Here is a 24965-nt window from a genome sequence, read left to right as displayed (position 1 = left end):
TCTTCATCTACCCCTGAAGGAAGGAGGACAGGGCCTGAAGTGTCTGCACACTCAGGTCCGCGTCTTTCGCCTCCAGGCCCTACAGAGGCTCCTTTATGGTGCAGGCAGTTCGGCGTGGAGCATACTGGCGCACGCCATCCTGCGCCACATCCGAGGGCTCTGATATGACCGGCAGCTCTTTTATCTCCGTCCGGGAGGTCTTCCGCGAGACCTCTCTGGGCTGCGGGTCTTCTACCAGGACCTCCTCCGGACTTGGAAACTGTTTTTAATGACCAGGTCTGTGGTGGCCACCGAGGGGGCAGATCTCCTCGCGGAGCCCCTGCTACACAACCCCCAGCTCCGTGTGCAGGTGGCGGAGTCCCACTCGGTGCGCCAGAGCTTGATCCTGGCAGAAGTCATGAGAGTCGGAGACCTCCTGGACTACGACCGGGGAGACTGGCTGGATCCCCTGACGCTCGCTCGGCGCATGGGGCTCTCCAGACCTCGTACCCCCCCAACGCATACTTCAGGAGGTGAAGGCCGCTTTGCTGCCCAAGCTTACCTCGACTGGGCCCTGCTCGAGGGCACGCCCCGCCCACCCTCTACCCCAGGCGCGCCGGATCTTTTAATTGGACCCCCACCCCGTATACCCAATCGACCCCCTCACCCCTTTACTGCGAGCCGGCTGCATGAACTGCAGCCGGTATGCTTCCAAACCACGCCAAGGAAACGTCTATACACGCTTATGCCCCACACCCTTCACGCCCTCACCCTAGTGTCCCGCCCCGACACAAAGTGGCGAGACCTTTTGCCACCTTTTGGAGGGTGAGCAACCCCGGTGGGCCAGCCTATATTCCACCTTGGTTCCGAGGCCCGCTGGGGACATCAGTTGGCAGCTCCTTCATGGAGCTGTGAGCACAGGCACGTACTTGGTGCGATTCACCCCGATCCCAGATACTTGTCCCTTTTGCGGTGTGAGGGAAACCCTGGCGCACGTATATTTGGAGTGCGCCAGGCTGCAGCCCCTGTTCCAGCTCCTCACAAATTTTCTATTACGTTTTTGGTTGCATTTTTCCCTCACCTTTTTATTTATGCACTCCCCATCCGTGGCCTCACAAAGTCGTGGGATCTCCTAGTTAACCTCCTCCTGGCCCTGGCTAAAACAGCCATCTATAAAACCAGAGAGAGGAGGTTGGCCGATGGAGTTTCCTGTGACTGTGGGGCATTTTCCGATCCTCGGTCCATTCACGTATCCAGGCGGAGTTCCTCTGGGCGGCGTCCACCGACTTCCTTGATGCTTTTGAGGAGCGGTGGGTGCTGTTCGAGGTTCTCTGCTCGGTGTCCCCGTCCGGTTCCCTTTGTTTGACCCTTTGATTGGGGGAGAGAGTAAGGGACCCCAGCCCCAGCCATTGCTGCTGCGGACACCACCACCTTAGAGGGGTCCTTTCACACGTGGGTGCATGTGCCCCCCCCACCCCCTGGATTGTCCACCCCACAGACTGCCCCTCTTGTTGAGTGCTTGCAAAGGAGGGAATTGTTGGTGACACTGGGCGTGGCGCCAGGTAACTCGGAAGGGTGGAAGACCACGAGAGTCGAGGAAGCCCCCCCCCGCCCTGGGCCCAGGCAAGCTTGAACACTTCCCTCCCCTGAAGCTAATGAGAAAACAATTGTGATCAGTTGCTGTGTTACACATTGCATATGCTGTTGTTTTTGTTTTGTAAGTGTGTTATGCAAATAAACACTCTCCTGCTGAAAAAAAAAACCTCACTCTCCTGCTGCCCTCTGGCCATGCTGTATCACAATACATAAAGCATTGCTCCCCACTGGCTACCTTTTCAATGATTGTAGCTCACTATATCCCAGAGTATATCCACCCTGAAAAATTGAAGTTTCTTCTTAACTTGGGTTAGCTAACTTGGGTTAAAGCAGCAGAGAAGACACTGCAACTGGGCTTTTAACTCTGGTTGGCAGAACCGGTTCCACTCCAGGCTCTATTATAGGTTTGAACTCCAGCTGCTAACTTGAATTGAAAGCCAAGCTGCCATGTTTTCATTGCTCTTTCAACCTGAGTTTGCTAATGCGAGGTAGTTAACCTCAGTTAAGAACATATTTTTTTGCAGTGTAGACATACCCTCTGAATTCCCACTTCCCAGTATGCTTTGCTATTGGGGAAGCAGTTGGAAATATTATGAAAATTTTTATGTCATTCATGGCTGTGCAGTGAGTTCTCATGATTAGAGCTGGTTGAATTTTTTTCAATGGAAAATGCTGATTCATCAAAAACAAGACTTTTTGTGGAAACATATTGGTTTTGATTAAATTTTCATGAGGAAGATTTCTGAGGATGAGTGTTTTGATCACAGAGAGAGCAAGAGTCCAGAATAACCAATAGTCCAGTGGTTAGGGCACTCACCACTACAGAATGAGAACAAACGTCAAAACATCACCATTTTTTTTGTGAAACAGAATTCTTGTTTTCTGGCCAGCCCTTAACGATCTTCATCATCACAACCCACGTCATGACTCACTAAGGTAAGAGTAGCACAACCAGCATCATGGACTTTCCTATATTTCCCTTCACTAATGCTGGTGCATTTCTAAATGAAGTCATTTTTCAGAATGTAAGACATGTGAGTAATAACATGTCAGAGTTTTAAATGGCTTTTGACCCTTTTTGGCCTCATTTGGACAGGAATCTGTGTCTGAGGGCAGCCAGCACACACATGCTGAGCATTACACATTGCAGCTGTGTTTGAACTTTTACTGATTTGAAAAAAACATTTCTTTGTTTATTGTCTAAACAGGATCAAAGAACTGTTGTTTCCTGTCTCCTATTGCTGTTACTGTAACCTTTAGAATTTTTGTGTGTCACACTCAGAAGAGGAGAGTGATTCCAGTGAAAGATTCAACCGGGGGAGCATGTACAGAAAGCCTACATTTAGGGTAGATTGTTGAACCAACACATTCTATTGGCATCTACTGATTAATAGGCAGCTTATACTGAGCTGTAGGGCCTATGCTACAGATTCACACATAGTGGGCCTGCTTATCTACTGCTTTGCACCTTCCGTACTCATTTAAAGTTGTGCCGAGTGCATTGTGATTAGGTAGCATTTCACACAGCTATAAAGACTTTACAAGGCATGGGCACTAGAAAGAATCATGTCCAGTGACTTCTGCATTATAGTGTATGATGTGAAGGGTTAAGAGCACTCCCTTGTATACAGTTTCATAACGTAACTGGCCATTGCCTTTCATCTAAGATGCTTACGTAGAATACATTTGTTTATACCTTATGGTTATACAGGCACTCAGGTAAAACGAATTAGGACTTTCTTATAAAGTGCTCATGTCATCTGAGGATCTAAAAGCACTTAACAATCATTATCCGAACCTCAGAGCATTCCTATCAAGTTGGTAAACTGAGACATAAGTTAACCTGCTTATCTATTTTGTTTAAGTTATTTGTCCAAAGTTTACAGAATTCAAGCAGCAAAACTGAGAAAAGATCCCAGAAGTCTCAGACCGATACCCGAATCATTAGACAGTCCTTCCCAATAAAGATCTTGTGAAGCTTTTATGATCTTCCATATCACATTATTGCTACAGTATAACAAAATGATGGATAATACTATGTTCTTTATTAAGCTCCTCTTCAAAATCCACTCGTGACAATTTGATCATTTATTCTACGTCCAGTAAAACAGTTTCCTGCACACACATGTGATTTCAAACACAGTTCTTAGCCTACTTAGATTTCCATACACATACAGCTTTGTGTCAGTGTACAGTAATTGTTGAGAACTTAAATGAGAAATAATAATACTTAACACTTTTATATAGTGACGTACAAACATTAACTAATGAATATTAACCACTTCCCAAGGAGAGAATAAACAAATGTTATCCTTATTTTACAGATGTGGAAGCAGAAAAAGAGAGATTATGTTATTGGCCCCAAACCACACAAGGAGTGAATGGTGTTTAGACAGGAAGGGTAGTCCAGTGGCTAGTGTGATAGCCTGGGTCTAGAAAGACCCAGGGTGAATTTGCTGCTCTTGCTACAGATTTCCTGAGTGACTTTGGACAAGTAACGTAGGCCCAGATTTTAAAGATATTTAGGTGTTGCTCTGCCCAGCACTGAAGTAATTTAGATGGCTAAGATACTCAGGCCTTGCAATGCTGAGCAGAAGAACACTTAAATAACTATAAAAAGCTGGCCTTGACCTCTTTGTGCCTCAGTTCTCCATCTGTAAAATGGGATGACAGAGAAGTACTATCTCACAAGGGGGTTGTGAGAATACATACATGAAAGTTTGTGAGGTGCTCAAATACTGTGGTAACAGAGGCTATATAAGAACTGAAACAGACAGTGTAAGAGCCTAGACTAGAACTCCCAGTCCTGTACCCATTATGTACTGTTCATGGCTTTTATTTATATGACCAATAGTAAAACTGTGTTGATCCTGCCCACATTTTTCTCCATGAACTTGGTGGACAACAAACATAAGCTTATTGAGATGATAATAGGACTCTGCAGTTATCATGGGCAAAATTCTGCCTTCACTTTCTCTAAGCAACCCCACTAAACCTGCTTTGACATGATAGACTGCAATGGTTTCCAAAGACTTATGGCAGAAAGTTGTGTGGTCTTTAGTGATGTCCGTGAGGATGTTAAAAAACCCATATCTATACAGCTAATCTATCTTATCATTAGAGATGGCCAAAATGGTTCAGGGAGGTCCTTATTTTATCAGAAACAAACCCAATCCCAAAGAGTTCTTAAGGTTCAAAATAGGGTAACTTTTTTCCTGTTTTAACATTAATAATTTTTCCCACTTCTGCATAAATTACTCTTCATCTTACTTCTCTGGAAATTCTTACTCTCACAAACCTGCCCTGCTGCTTCTCCTTTTATCTAAGAAGGTAATCCGAGAGAAGAAACCTTTCTATTTTGATGTAAGGCTAGGGTGTCCTTCAGTATTCTTTCATTTAGAGCTAGTCCAAACTTGGCATATCCATCCCATGGGAAATTTTGACATTTCAAAATTCATTTACATTCCAAATCAGAATGAAAATAAAACATTTCAATATTTCCTGTGAAATGAAATTTTCAAGAACAATTTGTTTTCAGTCAGTCAAAATGTTCTGCTTTGATAAAACTGAAACATTTCAGTCTGATTTTGACTTATTATATTATGATTTATAATATAATATCAAACAAAATAAATTTGTAAACAATAAGCTAAGAAACAAAAAGTTGAAAATATTTCATTGCACCCTTCTTGAAACAGTTTAGATTTTTTAATGAAATTTTGTCAGAATTGACATATTCCCACAGAATGTTTTACATTTGTAAAAAATAAAAATAAAAAAAGGCATATTCTGAGGGAAAAGCTTTCCACCAGAAAATTTTGAACCTGCTCTGTTTTCATTGTAATTTAGGGCCACTCTACTCATGCTTTTCATCTTGGCATCTTGGCTCCCAGCAGCACAGGAGTGAACCCACTGAATGAGGAAATAACACTTGCTACTGCGTAAGGGCTTGAGCCTGCAAGCTGTTGAGCACTTACTGAAAAATGGTGAGTGTCATCAATTGACTTCAGCTGTAGTCTAATGTCCAGAGCCCAGTTCTGCAAAGCGCTGAGCACTCTCATCTCTAGTGGAAGAGTGAATGGAAGCTACCCAAAAAAGAGGACCTCTGAGAATAGTTAAAGATGTAAGTCATATCAGTTAATTTTCACTTGATCCACCTTCTATTCTATCTTTCAATCTCTAAGGCAGTGGTACTTTCAAAAGACTAAATTAACACATGCTACAGAACCCTGCCACCATGCATTTGCACTATGTTCAAAATTTTATGCAGCAAGTACACATTTTAACAAAATAATGTAACTATAGTTTGTATACATATACGTGCACATATGCATATATGTGATGCATGAATCAAGACGGTTGAGGTGTTTAATACCTATTTGGTTCAGTCCTCCCTAAATGAGTTAATGGTGACCAGATACTCAACACAATTACTATTCACAAGGGGGAAGGAGCACAAGCCAGAATAGGGAAAGATCAGGTTTAAGAATATTGAGATAAATTAGATGTATTCAAGTCAACAGGGCCTGATGAAATTCATCCGAGGGTACTTAAAGAACCAGCTGAAGCAATCTCAGACCTGTCAGGGATTACTTTGACAACTCCTGGAGGACAAGATGAGGTTGCAGATGGTTGGAGAAGTATCTATCTTTAAAAATAGAAACAAAGAGGACCTGGGAAATTATAGACTAGTCAGCTTAATTTCAATACCTGGAAAGATACTGCAACAAATTATTAAACAATACATTTGTAGTTACCTAGAGGATAATCCGCTTATAATAATAGACAACATGGATTTGCCAAGAACAAACTATGCCATATCAAACTAATTTCTTTATTTGACAGGGTTATTGGATAGAGGGGAAGCTGTAGATGTGATATTACCTGATTTTAGTAAGGCTTTTGTCACAGGTCCACATGACATTCTTATAAGCCTAATAGGGAAATGTGGTCTAAATTAAATTACTATAAGGGGGGTGTATAACTGGTTGAAAAACCATATTTAAAGAGTAGTTATCAATGGTTTGCTGTCAAACTGGGAGGATGTATCTAATGAGTTCTGTCCTGGGTTCAGTACTATTTAATATTGTTATTAATGACTTGGATAATAGAGTCGAGAGTATGCTTATAAAATCTCTGGATGACACCAAGCCGGGAGGGGTTGCAAACACTTTGGAGGACAGGATTAGAATTCAAAACAACCTTGACAGATTGGATAATTTGTCTGAAATCAACAAGATGAAATTCAGTAAAGACAGGTGCAAAGTATTTCACTTAGGAAAGTAAAATTAAATGCACAACTACAAAATGAGGAATAACTGGCTAGGCAGTAGTACAGGTGTTAAGGGTCCGGGGGTGGGGGTTCACAAAAGAAATATGAGCCAACAATGTGATGCAATTGCTAAAAAGGCTAATACCATTCTGGAGCATATTAACAAGAATGTTGTAAGTAAGACACACAAAGTCATTTTCTAGCTTTACTTGGCACCGCTGAGACCTCAGCTGGAGTTTTGTGGCAAGTGTTGGGGTTCACACTTAACAAAGATGTAGACAAATTGTAGGGAATCCAGAGATGAGCAACAAAAATGAAAAAGTTCAGATAAGCTGATATGGAAGGAAAGGGTAAAAAAACCCCGGGCATATTTAGCCTTGAGAAAAGAAGACTGAGGGGGGATGTGACAGCAGTCTTCAAATGTGATAAAGGCTGTTATAAAGAGGACTGTGATCAATTGTTCTCCATGTCCACTGAAGGTAGGCAAGAAGTAATCTGCTTAATCTGCAGCAAAGGAGATTTAGGGTAGACATTAGGAAAATCTTTCTAACTATAATGATAGTTAAGCACTGGAATAGGCTTCCAATGGAGGTTGTGGAATTCCCATTATTGGAGGTTTTTAAGAACTGGTGCGAAAAACACTTGACAGGAATGGTTTATGTATGCTTGGCCCTGCCTTAGTGCAGGGGGGCTGGACAAGGTGATCCCTCACAGTCACATCTAACGCTACATTTCTATGATTCTGTGCTTTAAAATAATGTTATTTGTCCAGAAGTTTCTAAATCATTTGGTATTTTGCTTCTCAGCACTGAATACTGGAAGTTCTCTTGTGCTTCTATGGCTTTAAAATGCTATTTCTATTTTAAAGTTTGTGAGTGAACGGTGTGTTTGTGAGGGTAAGGGGTGTAATAACACTTTCAGAAGCTAATGAAAAATCTACAGAATTTCAGAAAAAATTATATATTTTCTATAGGTGTTTTGGACCATATGTGGAATGGAACAGAAAAGTATATCCCTGCTGTAGAATTATGTAGGATGGTTCAACAAACCTATGGAAAGGAGGACATTTTTTATTAAATACTCTGTTTTTAGCATGAAATCTATAGGGAACTCTTTACATTTCTATAGAACCCTGTTGATTTAATTCTTTTAAAATTTAATAGGACTTTCCCAAATGGCTGCTTTTCCTCTTCAGCCTTTCATAAGCAACACTTCCAGTTGCGTGGTTGTTAGGCAATGATTGTCAGCATTCTGATGGTTTTCTGACCAAGTCTATTTCAGTTTTAACTTGAGACCTTAGGGATCTACTCCACAGCCCACTGAAGTCAATGAAAAGACATTGAATTCAGTGGGCTTTTGATTAGATCCCAAATCAGGTTTTGAACCAGGTTTCCAGAGGCAAAATGCTAGTTTGCTAGACCACTGGCTATTCAGAACACAAGGAGCTTGTCTTCACTGCAGAGTTAACTCACTTCATAACTCCAGTGTTAACTCAAGACCTGTCCACACACAAAACCACTTAACTCAAGTCTGGTACTTTTTGCTAGCCCATCGGGAGGGGACCAAGTTAGCACAATTCAGCAGCTGCTAACACAATCACTCTGTGCAGTTCCAGACTCCTTTTGCAGTGTGGCTGCTCTCACTTGAGCTAGGCTTACTCACAAGGAGTTAACTCATGTAGCTAAGTTAACTCTACAGTGCTGATTTAGCCTATATTTCATGATAAAGAATGTGCTCATGCATTCCTTAATCATGCAGATCTTCCACTAGCATCAGTCTGATTTCAAATGCAGTTATTGTACGGTTGTCTCCATCATACTTCTGTTTTTTCTTTTTTTTTATGAGTATACCCCATGTATGTCTAATCTGTATTCTCGTGTATGTATTGTACAGCACCACAGATGTGAATTTTTCTTTACAGACAGGTAGAAAATACAGGTCTTTGCTCCTGAACAGCAACCCTTGTTGAATGTAGCGGGGGTTACACAGATCTAAAAGACTAGAAATTGTCCCACTCTAGGGAATGTAGGGTTACATTACATTCTACCCCCACCAAAGTCAGAGCAATCCCCAAAAGGTAGAACCTGGCAATCACGTAAACAGCATTTTTTGGATTGGAGCATTTGGAACACCTTATTGACCAAAGGGGGAAAATAATGTGGACGCTGAACATCAATTTAAATAATGATCCTATAAGACCTTCCATTCACTATAGTCTCATTTGAAAATGTTCCTTATATTAAAAATGAATTCTTTCAAATGTATGGTACTGTGGTTAGCTTCATAATACTGACAGTAGCTGTTATAAAATGGCTTTACTTAGAGAACTATATTCTGATGTCAGATACTTATCTTTGTTAGCAATATGAATATTTAAAATGATAGTGTGTCAAATAAACTTCAGCCATGAATATATAAATATATCATGAAATGTGATTCAGTCATGAAAAATGTTGTCCATTAGGTGGTAGAAGTAGGTGCCTACACGGAGTTTTTTATTGAGATCAGCTCCCCAAGCTTTCATGCATAATGAATGCAGCCAGTGCACACAATGGGGTGCCATAGTAGATGGATATTAAGGACAGTTTACGCACTGATATGTTGAAAGATTTTCTTGTAACTTTGCAATAAGCAAAACTGTGCTATCGTGCTAATGAAGAAGCAGACCTTTTCTTTGGGCATTCAATCGAAATGGATGTTCTAAGAGTGTCCAAAGAATTCTCCATCTGGATGGACTCTGATTTGGTGCATATCCTAGGCAGGCAGCCTTTGTAGAGTTCTTTGGATTTCTTTCTGAAATGCTTGCCTACAATGACATACAATACTGGATTAAGGCAGCTGTTGCTATAAGCACAGTATGTAGCTACCTGGGTCACCAATTCACTGACCTCTGTAGTAATGCAGTCAGAAATGATGCCGACCTGAATTAATATGTCAATGAATGTGGTGATCTGGAAAGGAAGCCAGCAAATGATAAACAGCAAAAGGACAGCAAGGACCAAGATGGTGGCTCTCTTCTCAGTTTGGAGTTCTGTGAGTCTTTGTATTTTGTTGTCTCGTAAGGCTTTGATTATTTGAATAGTACAATAGGTAATTACACAGAGTGGGATCAAAAAGCCCACAGTATTCAGCACAATGTTTGTTGCAATTGTCCAGTGTGTGGATGGATAATGAAGAATGCAGGCTCTGCCCTTGATTTCTTCCACATAACTGACAGACCTGAACACTAGAGCAGGAGAACATATGAGCAATGCAGACACCCAGATGATAAGGCTATTCCATTTGGCACATGTACCTCGTCGCATACGTCCAAGAGACATGGTTTTCACCAGGGCCAGGTAGCGATCGATGCTCACCATCATCAAAAAATAAATGCTAGAATAAAAGTTCATGTAGATGATTGCATTGACAACCTTGCAAAGGAAAGTGCCAAAAGGCCACTTAAACTGATTACTGATATTAATGGCCCAGAAAGGTAAACCGCAAACTAACATCAAGTCGGAAACTGCCAGGTTTGCCAGGTAAATTTCAGCCACCGTGCAGCGACTCTTGTGGAAACACAAAACACTGAGGACAAAGCCATTCTCTATCACTCCCAAGACAAAAATGACCCAGAGAAACACAGGCTGAAATGTATATAACCAATCCCATGCATCCAATATAATGCAGGTAGAGCTGCTGCTGTTTTCTGATGTGTTGTGTGAAAAAGACTGATTGGTTCCAAGCTTCCAGGTAGTCATACCACTGGAAACATTTTCTGCTGTGATGGAATCCATTTCTCTGCTGGAAAATAAAATGTGAAATAAGATAATTCTATACTGCACATCACTGCTAAAGACATGATAAATAAAGTAAAAATGACTGTTTATACTGCCTAGGAGTATGTCTTTTAACAGAATACAGACTGACAATTAATTGTATATAGCATGTGGTTTATCCTCTTACAGATACTGCTTATTTGAAGAGGCTTTGAGACAGTAACCACAGGAGCATCCCAGGTGGATCTCGTTCAAGTGACTGAAAACAGAAGAGATGAAACAGTGGAAGATCTGTGGTTTGGGATGACTGTAGGGTGACCAGACAGCAAGTGTGAAAAATTGGGACAGAGGTAGGGGGTAATAGGAGCCTATATAAGTCAAAGCCCCAAATATCAGGACTGTCCCTATAAAATCGGGACATCTGGTCACCCTAGATGACTGAGGCTGGGACAAAATGTTTTTATGGATCATTAATTCCAGCAATAGTAGAGCATTTTTGATACCTTGAGCAGGCTGTTGGTTTTCTTCATGGTTTATCTTTTTGTAGGGTTAAGTGTAGTCTCCTATAGGGCAGATTTGTAGTCCCTCCCTCTCTCTCTCTCTCTCTCTCTCTCTCTCTCTCTCTCTTTCTTGATAGTTTTATGGTGTGCAGGTGTTGTGCTTGTGGCATCTCACTTGTTGTTTTATACCCTTCCTTGAAAAGTGGTGATTTGGTTTCTACAGGACATGATGATCCTTTTCCCCCCTCTTTTTTTAATGGTTTTTAGACTACAGGGATGGAATGAATGTTGTCAGCAGCTAAGCACCACATTTTCAAAAGCAACAATTTAATATGCAACTGCGATTTTGGACGAGTAAATTTGTGAGTGCAAAATCTGCATCTGCCGGCAAATTGGGTCGCTTGCCTTCTCATGGCTGGATTCATATGCTTATTTTTTTGCATCTATAATACCCTGCCTGATCCACAGAGGGTATGAATGTTACAGCCCCAGTAAGAGAGTCCTGCTTTTAGTCTGGAGGACCCTGTTTCAGTTCCTGGTCTGATGGCGTCTGTCACATAAGTTCGGGCCTGTCCAGGATTTCTGTGGGACAATTTTGATGCCAGGTGACAACCTCTTTGAGAATGTGGCCCTGTATTGTTAATATTGCACAGCTTGGAATGCCTTCATGTTTCAGGGGAAGCATTTCATAGGCACTAATGTCAGTTAGGTGCATACATTCTGTTGAGTTCAAATGGAAGTTGGGTGTCTAGCTGCCACTCTGGGCCTTTGAAAATCTGCCCCTTGCTTGTTACTGTTGTATTCATAGATTCCAAGGCCAGCAGGGACCATTGTGATCATCTTGTCCAACCTCCTGCATAACACAGGCCATAGAACTTCCCCAAAATCTTTTAGACAAACATCCGATCAAGATTTAAAAATTGTCAGTGATGAATAATCCACCACTACCCTTGGTAAATTGTTCCAATAGCTAATTACCGTCACTGTGAAAAATTTATGCCTTATTTCCATTCTGAATTTGTCAACATCCAGCTATTGGATCGCGTTATACCTTTTTCTGCTAGACTGAAGAGCCCAATGTCCAATATTCATTATCCACATAGGTTATGGACTGCAATCAAGTCACCCCTTAGCCTTCTCTTTGTTAAGCTAAATAGAGTGAGCTTCTTGAGTCTATCACTATAAGGCATCTTTTCTAATCCTTTAATCATTCTTGTGGCTCTTGTTTGAACCCTCTCCATAATTTCAACTTGCTCTGGAATAGTAGACACCAGGGCTGGACACAATTTTCCAGCAGCGGTCTTACCAGTGACAAATACAGATGTAAAATAACCTCTTTACTCCTACTAGAGATTCCCGTGTTTATGCAGCTAAGAGCATACTGTGACATTTTTAAACTGCAAGATGGTCTTCCTGGGTTTGAGTGTAGCTGTCAGGACTGAGCAACAGGTATGGACTTGCCTTATGCCAAGTCTTTAAAATGCCGTAACTTTTATTATAGTCTTATTGGAAGCTGTGTCAAACGTATTTTTAATCAGGGCAGTTGTCTGATACAGCTGGCACCTGGACAGCAAAAGGACAACTTTAGATCTCGCTGGAGGGGTCTGCTGTCTATTATGCAAATATAGGCTCTGCTCCGGTTACTGCCGTTGCTAGCTGACAGCTGGAAATGTACATCAAACCCATACTTGCTGGAAGCAGGATTACTGCAAAGCTGACGGTAATTGATTAGTACTGTGGTATCTGAGAACCCCAGTCAAGATCAGAATTCTTTTGTGCAAGGTGCTGTAAAGGCAGGTAACAAAGAAGATAGTCTCTGCCCCAGAGAGTTTAGAATGTAGATGTCAGATAGGGCAGGGGAGTGAAACAGACAGAGGGGGCTGGGAAGATGAGGTAATTTTAAAAGGAACAGAGTTTAGCAGACAAGTAGATATCCTGGTAATCTGTGTATCCATTCCCCATGAGCAGTATCCATGCAGTGTTCTCAACTGTCCAGAATTCACGTTGTCCAAAATATAACACCTCCTCATACCCATATCTAAACTCAGGCGCATATCCCTGTCCTCTGACATCATCACTGGCTCTCTGTCCTTCTCAGAACCCATTCAAACAACCTCCCTTATTGTCTTCAAATTCCTGCCTGGTTTTGGCCTCTTACCCATTTTAGTATTGTCTGAAGAATTAGCAGCATGGCTTGGTGAGTTATGCTGTGACCTAAGGTCTTGGGGACACCTTGATATTTGGTCCTGTTTGGTACAATCAATTTGGATTTACTTACTACAATTTAAAACCAAACACACTCATACTGGGAGTTTTGTGTCACATTGTGCGTATTTTGATTGTAGCTCCCCCTCCCCCCCCGCCCTTTGTTTGTTGCTCATTGTCTTATATTGTAAAAGCTGTTTGGTGCCAGGATCATGTCTTTGTGTGGACTCCTTTTATGCAGTACAGGTATAATGTTAAGGCTCTAGGAGCGTGACCTCCACCATGCTAAGCAACATCATCACTGCAAACTCCTCTGTACAACAAAAGGGCTCCCACCAGACTTCTCTCTCCTGCTCTATTCAGCCTCCTCCCGCAAAATGCTGAAATCACTTAGCAAAAGTCCAGTCTTGGTAGTGGCAATCTTTCACCCAATTTCATACAACACTGGTATCTGGACACCAGTGCTAATAAGTTAAATATCTGAGAGCTCTGAAGCTGTGGTAGGTCCACTTAATGTGTTGCAAATAACTTTGTTTTACTCCTTCTTCCTGTAGCACTTACAGATTTACGCCATAAATGTACTCAGGAGACTGGTGGATGACTGCCAATCAATTGGTCATTCCTGAACAGAAGTCGTGTAGGATGCTGCAATTAAACAGAAGTTGTTTATCTTCCTGTTAGTAACATAAAAGGTTCTGAATTGGTGAAGAGCAATATCAGACTCCTTTATGTGGTGCTCTGTGGTTGAACATATGCACATATTTAAAAGCCATTCATTTGCAATTCAAAGAAAGTTCATAACGGTTGGAACATTGCTTGGCAATTTCTTATTCCTTCTCCTCATAATTATGACTAGCAGAAGAAGAATATCCCACTGCAGAATGTTAATTTTACAGTGAATAGCAGCACAACAAGGAGAGAGTATATGTTTTAGGATATTCCTCACCTCACCTCACCTCATATCTTTGGGATTACATTTTTAGAAAGGAAGCATTTACAAAGACAATTCTGTAAAATAAAGCAAATTATTGGCATTGTAGCCTATGCAATGACTGTGATTTTGTTTTCTGGGTACTGGACCCTCATACTTTAAGAAGTCTGCTCTCTGCTGGAGTTAGCTAGCTTCCATTTTGTGCTCAGTTGAGATAGTATGTGTGAAATCCTCTATCTCAGTGCCCTAATCCACAGGCTAGTTTGAGGCAGATTTCTTTCCTGCATGAAATAGTGAGAGATCCAAGCTCCCCCTGCATATCAGGCCGAGTGAGGAATTGAACCCAGCTCTTCCAGATTCTAGCTGAGTGCTCTAGTTACTGGGCTAAAGGCACCACTTCCTCCATCAGCTATATTTTGTATTGTTCCTGATCTGGTAGGCATGTTCTTTAGCAGCCTCTGAGCACCCCTACCTGCCAGGGCCCCAAAGGCAAGATACATGGGGAAACATCTAGTTTGTGAATCCAGCTGCAGCTTAGATATGAGTTAGGTGTCAAGATGCTCTTAAGTGGCTTTGTGCATGTCCAGTGACAGAAATTTAGGCACCATGGGGACTTTAGTGGTGGAAACTTAGGTGCCCAGGGACTTCAGGTACCTTCAGGGCTAGGCAGCAACTGAGCGGTGGTTTTGTGAATGCCAGTGGTGCCAAAATGTCAAATTTAGGCAGCTAATGTGGCAGTTAGGTGCCTACGTCCCCCTTGTAAATCCAGCATTAGCTGAGTCATCCAAAATTCTGCTAGAGATGCCCAGGCAATCACCAGTGAGCTTGCTGCACGATCCTTGAAAGGAATGCAGTATGCTTCCCTCAGTGACCAGCCCCTCAGCTAGCCTGTGTGGAGTGGAACCATGATCCAGCCCCCATCCTCAGTCTGGTCCATCACCTTTTGAACTCAATGGAAAGACTCCCATTGACCTCAATGGGGGTTGCATCAAGCTGCCTCTCCTTCTGTGCCCTCTTTGAGTTACCGAGGGCTGAAGCGACCAGAGTCTAGGTTGCCAGTGAGGATTCTGGCCAATCCCTGAATTGAGCCGAAAGATACAGGAGCATCTTGGGTTCTACCTTACCCCTCCCATCTGTGAGCATCCAGCAGGGGCTAGCCAGAATCTGGCCCAATGTTAGTTATAAAACTTTGGAGATGAAAAGCACTTTGTAAGAATCAAATATTGGTACAAATGTGGGAGTAATTTATGAATGAATTTATGAACACTGCATAAGCCAGGATTTTGAGATCAGTTTAGGTAATATATTTAAATGCTGCAACATGTTCTCTGTAGTGTAGACGAGCACTCATTTGATTTTACTACTTATTTTTTCTTGCATTTACTGAGCGATCCATGGTTTACACAGCTGTGGAAATGCTAAGTGTCCGTAAGCCATGGTTTTCAAACATTTACAGTGACATCACACGTCCATTAGCTTATTTATGATAAATTATGTAACAATAAATATGTTACATGTTTACACACAGAGTGTAAATATTGACCATGCACGATACAGAAAGGCTAAAACCCAAGACAGTACCTTTCCAAGGATGGGTTGGTTTCATTTCTTTGTTTAAACACTGTCCAATGCTAGAGAACCATCACAACTAAATAGAAATGGCTAGGGAACCTCAGCTGAAGTAACCTGGCAAACAGCTCAGGATTTGGCTCAGAGACTCTGATGTTCATCTCACCTTTGCTGTGCTGCAGATTTTTTTGCACAGTTCTCTGTGTAGCTACTTATCTCATCTCTCACAAGGACAGGCAGGCATTAACAGTAATTGCTTTCTTTGCTCTGAAGCCACTCTTCACATTTCAGACTGAGGAACTACTGGAAGTTAATTGTTGAACACAAGGCACTATTTCTAGAGTGCTTAAGGTCTCTAGTCTCCTAGGGTCTCTCTGATTTTGTAAAATATATGCATATCCTGAAATGGCTGTTTGATTACATCAACTGGAGCTTTAGGGCTGAATTGAGTCACCCCAGGTTTCCCTGACTCAAGCCTTAGTGGGATCCAGGAAGTGGGCGGGCAAAGCAATAGATAGATATTCCTTGCTTTTGATGCAATGTGGTGGGGTGTAAACACCACAGAGGTGAACAAAGGGTTAACAGGAGTCTGAGAGCTCATTTAACCCCCTTTGCTCTATCTGGAGGGTGTGTCAGGCTTGATTTATCAGACCCAGCTGGGGCAAAGCTAAGCCTTCTACATAAACGAAGGAAGTGAAAGCTACAGGGGAGGCTTAGGAGGAAAGTAGGCTGGAGTTTCCCTTCACTCTGGGAAAGGAACTATGAGGAAACTGTAGGAGAGGAGCTAGCCCCACCCGTAGGCCCTGTGAAAAATAGCCAAGGTAGTTGATGTTCTGGATCTGGAACAAGGACCTGGGGAGATCCTGGTAGGACTAAAAGCTCAAGTCAGACTGGGTGGGGATGGCTTTAGTTTGGTTTGTTTGGGGTTTTCTGTGTTCTGTTGGGAGATACAGGGAGGAAGCCTGGGAGTCTGCTGCTTTGTGAGAAAAGGGGAACGGCAGAGGAGCCCTGGATGGGATTAAGATGCTCTGTTGTTAATTAGAGTTGTGGGACATTGATACTCTGCAAGGAGTAAGACTTTAAGGTGATTTGGCTGGAGGACTGAGTCACCAAATGAAGCAGATCATGGAGAGCCAAAGTGGCTGTTGGCAGGGACACCAGCTGTGGTGAGCCTGCTGTGCCATGTCCCCTCATGTGGAGGTGTGTTGACCAGCAAGTCGCTCTTCTATGTGCTGCCTGTGGAAGTGTGAATAACTTCTATCCCCCCCCCCACCCATAATTAAAGGAGGAAGAGACTGTATTATTAAAGTAAAAATGCCCATTTCTTGACAATGGTGGCTTTCACTAACTAGGTACGTCACAGCTAAATTGCTATGATCTCCAACTTGGGTCCATTGAGAAATAATGGTAATTGATAAATAATGTTCTGTGTTTGTGTAGAGCCTAACACACAAGGAGACCCTAACCCATGACTGGGGGGTTACTAAGCACTACTGTACTACACATAATAAAAAAATATGGTACGAATGAGAGAGCACCTTCTGCTGTGGAAGCTCAAACATTATTTACCCATGTAGAACCCAGTCCTGCAATGCAATTCATGCAGGTTGTCCCCTTTGCCCATGCAGTGAGGTCAGTTGGGTTCTAGGACAGCATGGGAGTCTGCTGACATATAACTCATTGCAAGGTGGAGGCTTTTAAACATAATTTAGGAATATTTTGTTCCCCGTTAAGGAGTGGCCATGTCTGTGGCTTTTGGAGGTGCTGACCTGCTCTCGCGGGGCAAAGATGCACAAGTGCGCATTTTTGAACAGAAAATACTGAAACTTAACTGTTGTTGTTACTACTACTGCTCTTCCAGCTTTGTTCTCTTAAGAAAACAGTGGCCAAGTGATCTTGTTTGTGTGTGAATTATTGCCTTCCATGATCTCTTAGTATTGAGGCCAGCGAAGGAATCACTGACATCTCTTAAAGACATTAGTCCAAATTCAGCAGGGACATAACTTCACCCGAGATAACAAAGTGTCAGCTTGGTCCATTGATTTCTTCCCTTCTGATTCTCTGCTGCCAAGACCAGAACAGGATGAGCTGTATCATTGCCAACACCTTAATGTGAGATTCAGTCACAACATCCTGAGCATAACTCAGCTTCTCTGCTCCAACCGTTTCTATATTTTTAGTCATACAAGATATCTGACTTCCCGTTTGACACCGTGGATTAAATTTATGGTGAGCATAAATTGGCATATACCTCTGAACTCAATGGAATGACAACTACTTGTAAGGGAAGGCATCACTTGGCCTAAAATGACTGGAGATATTAATGTGCTGGATTTTGTCAAAAGAGTAGGCTTATCTCAGGAACCTACTCATGACTCTGAGTTCTGCATTGCCTCAAAATGGTAAAAACACAGCATGGAAATATCTGTGATGAGTTAGCTTCAGGATCCATTCAGGAAACCCAAGATAAGCTTTCTTGTGTTAGTCCTCATATGGACAAAACTCCCACTGACTTCTGCAAGATTGTGGTTAATCAATATGTAGATCTCCTACTCACCTAAGCCTTTACCAGGTCTACCACATCCCATCTGCTGGAAGATTATCATGGCAGTAGTGCCTCCGAGCCTCTGGTTATGAACCAGGACCACATTTGCACTGTACAAACACTGAAGAAAAAGATGGTGCCTGCCCAAAGAGTTTACAATAGACATATAAGACAAGAGCCAGCAGATGGATACAGACAGAAGGCAGAGCACAAGGAAAAAAGGAGAGAATTCTGGTCAGCATAATAGGCAGTGATCTCAGCACACACCAGCTACCTAACTGTTCTCAAATGAGGAAAAACAGCTATACATAGAAATGTAAGTTAGGGCTGGAAGGGACCTCAAAGTCATTAAGTCCAGCCTCCTGTGCTGAGGCAGGACCAAGTAAACCTAGACCATCCCTGACAGGTGTTTTTGTCCAACCTGTTCTTAAAAACTTCCAGTGAGGGGGATTCCACAATCTACTCCAGAGCTCAATTACCCTCCTAGTTAGAAAGTTTTTCCTAATAGTTTAATCTAAATCTCTCCCTTGCTGCAGATTAAGCCCCTTACTTGTTGTCCTACCTTCAGTGGACATGGAGAGCAATTGTTCTCCATCACCTTTATAACAGCCCTTAATATATTTGAAGACTGTGATCAGGACCCCTCCTCATCTTTTCTCAAGACTAAACATGCCCAATTTTTTTTTAACCTTTCCTCATAAGTCAGGTTTTCTGAACTTTTTATCTTTTTATATTATTATTGCTCTCCTCTGGACTCTGACCAATTTGTCCATATTTGTCCTAACATGTGGCACCCAGAACTGGACACAGTACTCCATCTTAGGCCAGTGCCAAGTTGGGAGGGACGATTTATCTCCCATGTAAATACCAATCCTGTTAATACCCCACAATCTTAGTCTTTTTTGCAACTGTATCACTGTGATGGTATCCAGGATCAAGAGGCACCTCATCATTACCTGCCTTAATGTGAGGTGGTCTTATCTGTACCTGCTGCAGCTCAACTCCCTGAAACCAACAATGCAAGCACTAATGTCCAGGTCTCCCCAGATCTTCCTCTCTCAGTGCACGCTAGTGATAGGCATACACCACCCCCAGAGTACTCAAGAGCGCTCCCTGAAGTGCCCAGACCCTCGCCACTGAACGCTCACAGAAATTACATCAAGCTGGGAAGGACTGCAAGCACTTTGGAAGACAGCATTAGAATTCAAAATGACCTTGACAAATTGGAGAATTGGTCTGAAATCAACAAGATGAAATTCAGTAAAGGCAAATGCAAAGTACTTTACTTAGGAAGGGAAAATCAAACACACTGCTACAACATGGGGAATAACTGGGTAGGTAGTAGTACTGGTGAAAAATAACTACGGGTTATAATGCATCACACAGTGAATCTGAGTCATCAGTGTGATTGTGACCTTAAGAACAGCTCAGTGCCAGCTGGAAAAAGATTCACTATTCTATAACAGCAACTTCTAACAGGCCTGACAAACTCACTGCACCTAGCACACTGCTTTCATAATATTTATCTATAATGAATGCCATGTGAGATCTCAAATGAAAGCCTGGATCACACTCGTCATTGATAGCATTGTGAAAATATATATATATATATATATATACAAATCCCACGTAAGAAGTTGTGGAGATCACACATATATACACACACACAGGAAAATGTTTTAAAGTCTAAATCAAAGCAGGGTTGACAAATGGGTTTTTGCCAGACAAAGGGAGGTATATTCACCTGTTTGCTTTGGTTCACTTGTAAATTGAACATTGTAAGCTAAAATAACGAAAGCCCTATTTTCATACAAAATCAGCAGGAGGAAGTGAAGCCAGCATAAAAGCAAATAAACCCTAGGCTGGGGGACAGGTCATCCTGACTCTGGGAACCAACAATGAATTTTGAGGATATAAGGAGAGGCAAAAGGACACCTTGTCTTCCTTCACCAAGGAAGGAAAAAGGACGGCACATTTTTCATTCACAAAAAAGGGATCCCAGCCATGTTGGCTGGAGATAGTGGGAGATAGTTAATCCCATCTAACGTTGCTTTGGACAACGAGTTAGCTGGTTAAGGTTAAGTTTGCACTCTGGGAAATGAGTTATAGAATATGAGGGTTGGAAGGAACCTCAGGAGGTCATCTAGTCCAACCCCTGCTCAAAGCAGGACCAATCCCCAACTAAATCATCCCAACCAGGCCTTTGTCAAGCCTGACTTAAAAACCTCTAAGGTTAAAACTACCACCTCCCTAGGTAACTCATTCCTGTGTTTCACCACCCCCCTAGTGAAAAAGTTTTTCCTAATAACCAACCTAAACCTCCCCTATTGTAACTTGAGACCATTGCTCCTTGTTCTGTCATCTGCTACCACTGAGAACAGTCTAGATCCATTGGAATGACCATTCCAATGAATTTGGCATAGGTGTTAACATATTATGGTTCAATTATTTAGTCATTTGGGTCTTAATAAGGGATGGATTCTGCTTTAATATTCAATGGGAGTTCAGTGCATGGTCAGTATCATGTCCAGAGTAAGCCCATCTGCAGTATACATAGTATCTTACATTTACATAGGTTTTCTTTTAGGAGCTACAAAGGGCCAAACCAGTATTCTGTACATCCCAAATAAATGCGGCTAGCTTTACAATACAGATGATTGCCATGGGCAGCAAAATACTAGGGGCAGGAGGAAAATGTGGTTCGCAGCTGTTTATTATTCTGGGAATAATGGTAGGCTCCAAAGTGCAGATGTTCATCCAGGGCAAAAACCCTAGAGCTGGTGCTGTAAGTAGGGGATTAGATCTTAGTTACAAGACAAATGTAGGGCAGAGATATCAATACTGACACAAAAATTATATTAATAAAATTATATATATATTTAATAAGATGTTATTAAACTTGCTTGTGTGTTAACTGAAGCTTACAATATATTTATCATTGCTTTCATACATACAGTGCTTGGATAAAAGTATGTCAGATGCATGTATTTTTGTTTGTTTAATTAGATGAAATATTCAAGCTAATCAAAGGAATTTTAGGAGGCTTCTACCTTATCTTCCAAGGACAAGCAACTATCTGGGAAGATAAACATGGCTTTACAGACATAAAATGTTTATTACCTCCAGGTCTTTCTACACTGACCTTGGAATGTAGTTTTATAACTTCTATTTTGCTTTAATATTCTATACTATTTGCTTTTATACTATGTAGGGTAGGGATAGGGTCCAGAGTGACCTAGACAAATTGAAGGATTGGGCCAAAAGAAATCTGATCAGGTTCAACAAGGACAAATGTGGAGTCCTGCACTTAGGACGGAAGAATCCCATGCACTGCTACAGGTTGGGGACCGACTGGCTAAGTGGCAGTTCTGCAGAAAAGGACGTGGGGATTATAGTGGACGAGAAGCTGGATATGAGTCAACAGTGTGCCCCCGTTGCCAAGAAGGCTAACGGCATATTGGGCTGCATTAGTAGAAGCATTGCCAGCAGATTGAGGTAAATGATTAGTCCACTCTATTCATCACTGGTGAGCCTCATCTGGAGTAGTGTGTCCAGTTTTGGGCCCCCCACTACAGAAAGGATGTGGAGAAATTGGAGAGAGTCTAGCAGAGGGCAACGAAAATTATTAGGGGACTGGGGCACATGACTTGCGAGGAGAGGCTGAGGGAACTCGGCTTATTTAGTCTGCAGAAGAGAAGAGTGAGGGGGGATTTGATGGAAGCCTTCAAATACCTGAGGCAGGATTCCAAAAAGGATGGAGCTCGGCTTTTCTCAGTGGTGGCAGATGATAGAACAAGGAGCAATGGTCTCAAGTTGCAGTTGGGGAGGTCTAGGTTGGATAATAGGAAAAACTATTTCACTTAGAGGGTGGTGAAGTACCGGAATGGGTTACCTAGGGAGGTGGTGGAATCTCCATCCTTAGAGGTTTAAGGCTTGGCTTGACAAAGCCCTGGCTGGGATGATTTAGTAGTGTTAGTCCTGCTTTGAGCAGGGGTTGGACTAGATGACCTCCTGAGGTCTCTTCCAACCCTAGTCTTCCATGTTTCATTATCATGATTCATGCTTTGTACAGAATATTTGATAAGAGTCTGTAATTACAATTGTAAATATACTGCAAATGGTAGATTGAAAATCTAGAAACCATTTAGTCAGAAAACCAACCAACCAGAGTGTCTTATCAAAGAATAGGACATATCTCCCTTTGTATAAGATACCAGCTTGATACAAAGGTAATCTTTTTTTAAGAAGAAAAACCATATAAAACATTCATGTTTTAGGAAGAGACCTGATTGTGAAAGGAATGCAGGGTATATTATCAGAGTAATTAATCTAAGTAAACCCACACAAAGCATTCTAGAAATATCCTAATTGAAATGAATTTTATAATTGCTCTTAAAAACTACATTCAGAAAATACATTCAGGGATGCATCCGATGAAGTGAGCTGTAGCTCACGAAAACTTACGCTCAAATAAATTTGTTAGTCTCTAAGGTGCTACAAGTCCTCCTTTTCTTTTTACATTCAGAAAAGACTCTAGGAAAAATATGTGTAGTTAGAAGTGTTTTAAACCTTGTGTTTATTCCTTAAATGTTTAAATGGCAAATACCTTTGTGAAACCCACACTTGCAAATATCTTAGCTAAATGCAAAGCTCCTAATATCATTGTTATGTAAATGGTAAAATGCATTATTACAAGGTCACCTGATACTTTAACTGGTTACTAATATGAGATGTCATGTGAGTATAGAAATATTTATATTAACGGGTAAATGAATCATATGGCAATGCTTAAGCAGCCCTTCACCAAACTTGTGAAGACAAGAAGAACCTCTCCAAAGATTAGTAAAAAGAAAAGACAATATTTCTTTGACCATTTAAGAATTTGAAAAGACTATTTTGAGAGCTGACTTCTACAAAGAAAACAAAAGTATTTGGATTCATTTGAAACTGAATTTGAACTCCTATTAAACTCTGATGGAACTAAAGGGTTATCTAAGAAAATGGACTAAATAAAAAGGAAGAATTAAGTTATCTGATGCTTCCCGCCACAAGAACAAAGGCAATTAAAGAACCATTGTGTCTTGATCAGGCCAACTGCATCTTCAGGAGCTGCAGGTGTCACCTAAGCCAACACAGAAGACATGAAGCCAATGAAAGAGTGACAGCAACCAGCTTTGAATCTAAACAGGCCTGAAAGAGGAGCATTTTCATAATTTCATGGAAATAGGACGGAAGAGAGCAAAAAACCATCTGAAGTGAGCACCTTTCACACACAAGCCTCTGCTACCCTGCTTAGACAGCAAGCACTCCACACTCTTCCAGTCCATCTCTACAAGCAAGCTGCTACACATAGGTAAGAAAACAGAGAAGACTCAGGAAGAAACCAACCCAAGAAAAATCTCCCTAAAATTTCAATGTGGGTGGGTCGGTGAGAGAAAGTTAACTACGACACTGACAAGGGATTACCTTGAAACTTGTATAATTCTACTGGGATGTAGAAATTGAAATGTGATTGTAACTTAAAATATTAAGTTTTTCCTGATAATCACAAAGTGGTTAGACCATGTATTTCTGAAGACTATACAAGGGCTAAACATTGCTAAACAGAGAAATAGTGAGATTTAAGATTCTTAATATTGGTTAATTGACCTATCTCAAAACAGCTCCTTAAATGGCTTCTTCTTAAATATTTTCTTTGATTTCATAGGATGTACTTCAGATTGCTTACTTTACCCAACTATAAACTGACTGGTTATTTATTAATAACTAACAGATCTCCCTGCCCTGAAATAAATTCTTTTTCCCATCTATCAACATTCTCAATGATCTAAGGATATGCTAAATAATGGATTCATAATAATTTTGGGAAACAGTATAGGGTACTTTGGTTTTAATTTACCACGAGAAAAGTGCCCCCAGAGGCAGTTCACTCTCAAGTGTGTACTTTCTGTTAAAAGCTCTTCACAGAGAGACATATAGAAGAGTTTGTAATGGAAGTAACCAGTTTATCATTTGTGTTTTGTTTTAATGTTTTCTTTTCCTTTCTTTAATAACTGTGATGATTTTGCTTGGTCTTAATCCTGGGGTCTGTAAGGTATGTAAGAGAACCCCTGTGACTAAATTAGTGGAGTCAGAATGCCTGAAATAGTTTTATGAATAGCCTGTATCAATCCATCTGTTGATTTGGTTTTGTCAGATCTGGCAGTAAGAGGAACAATTAGTAAAAGCTAGCATACCATTTCTTGTTTCTCAACACAGCCTTTCTCCCTGAAACTGTTTTTCCTAACCAACCTTCTGCTTTTACCTGTCTCACAGCATGTATGCAGACTGAATATTTTCATTGTGATTTTGTGTATTTCCTATACAAAATGACCTCAGTTTGTGGGTTCATCTCCTTGAATCTCTTGTGTAACATGAACCTGGCTAATATAGTTGAATATCCCCCTGAGAATACTTACTAATTTAGAAGACTTGCTCCTTTATGTAAACTTTAAAACTGCAGTAAATATGTTTATCGAGGGGCCATCTGAGCTGTGGAAAAAAGAAAATATATGCCAGACAGAAATGTTGTGATTAGAGTGAAAGGTAAAAAGAAACCTAGTTAAAATCT

General features: G+C 41.3%; 1 protein-coding gene across 3 annotated transcripts in view; it reads right to left on the bottom strand.

Annotated features, from left to right (window-relative positions):
* Positions 1–6829: 6829 nt before the first annotated feature.
* Positions 6830–24965, bottom strand: part of BDKRB2 (bradykinin receptor B2) — a 45123-nt gene continuing 26987 nt past the window's right edge. Inside the window, exons 2-4 of one of the 3 annotated variants that reach the window (XM_037900913.2) lie at positions 24814–24886; positions 13872–13955; positions 6830–10630 (exon numbers count right to left, since the gene is read on the bottom strand). In XM_037900913.2, coding sequence (XP_037756841.1) covers positions 9490–10623 — 1134 coding nt within the window. In that variant the 5' untranslated portion in view covers positions 10624–10630; positions 13872–13955; positions 24814–24886 and the 3' untranslated portion in view covers positions 6830–9489. The remainder of the gene's footprint in view (positions 10631–13871; positions 13956–24813; positions 24887–24965) is intronic. The other 2 variants (XM_043549516.1, XM_043549517.1) reach the window with 2 other exon arrangements.

The sequence above is a fragment of the Chelonia mydas genome, chromosome 6 (assembly GCF_015237465.2).
Source record: "Chelonia mydas isolate rCheMyd1 chromosome 6, rCheMyd1.pri.v2, whole genome shotgun sequence".
In the NCBI taxonomy this organism is placed as follows: domain Eukaryota; kingdom Metazoa; phylum Chordata; order Testudines; family Cheloniidae; genus Chelonia; species Chelonia mydas.
The sequence above is the reverse complement of the archived record's forward strand: the minus strand, read 5'-3'. Positions and strand labels throughout refer to the sequence as shown.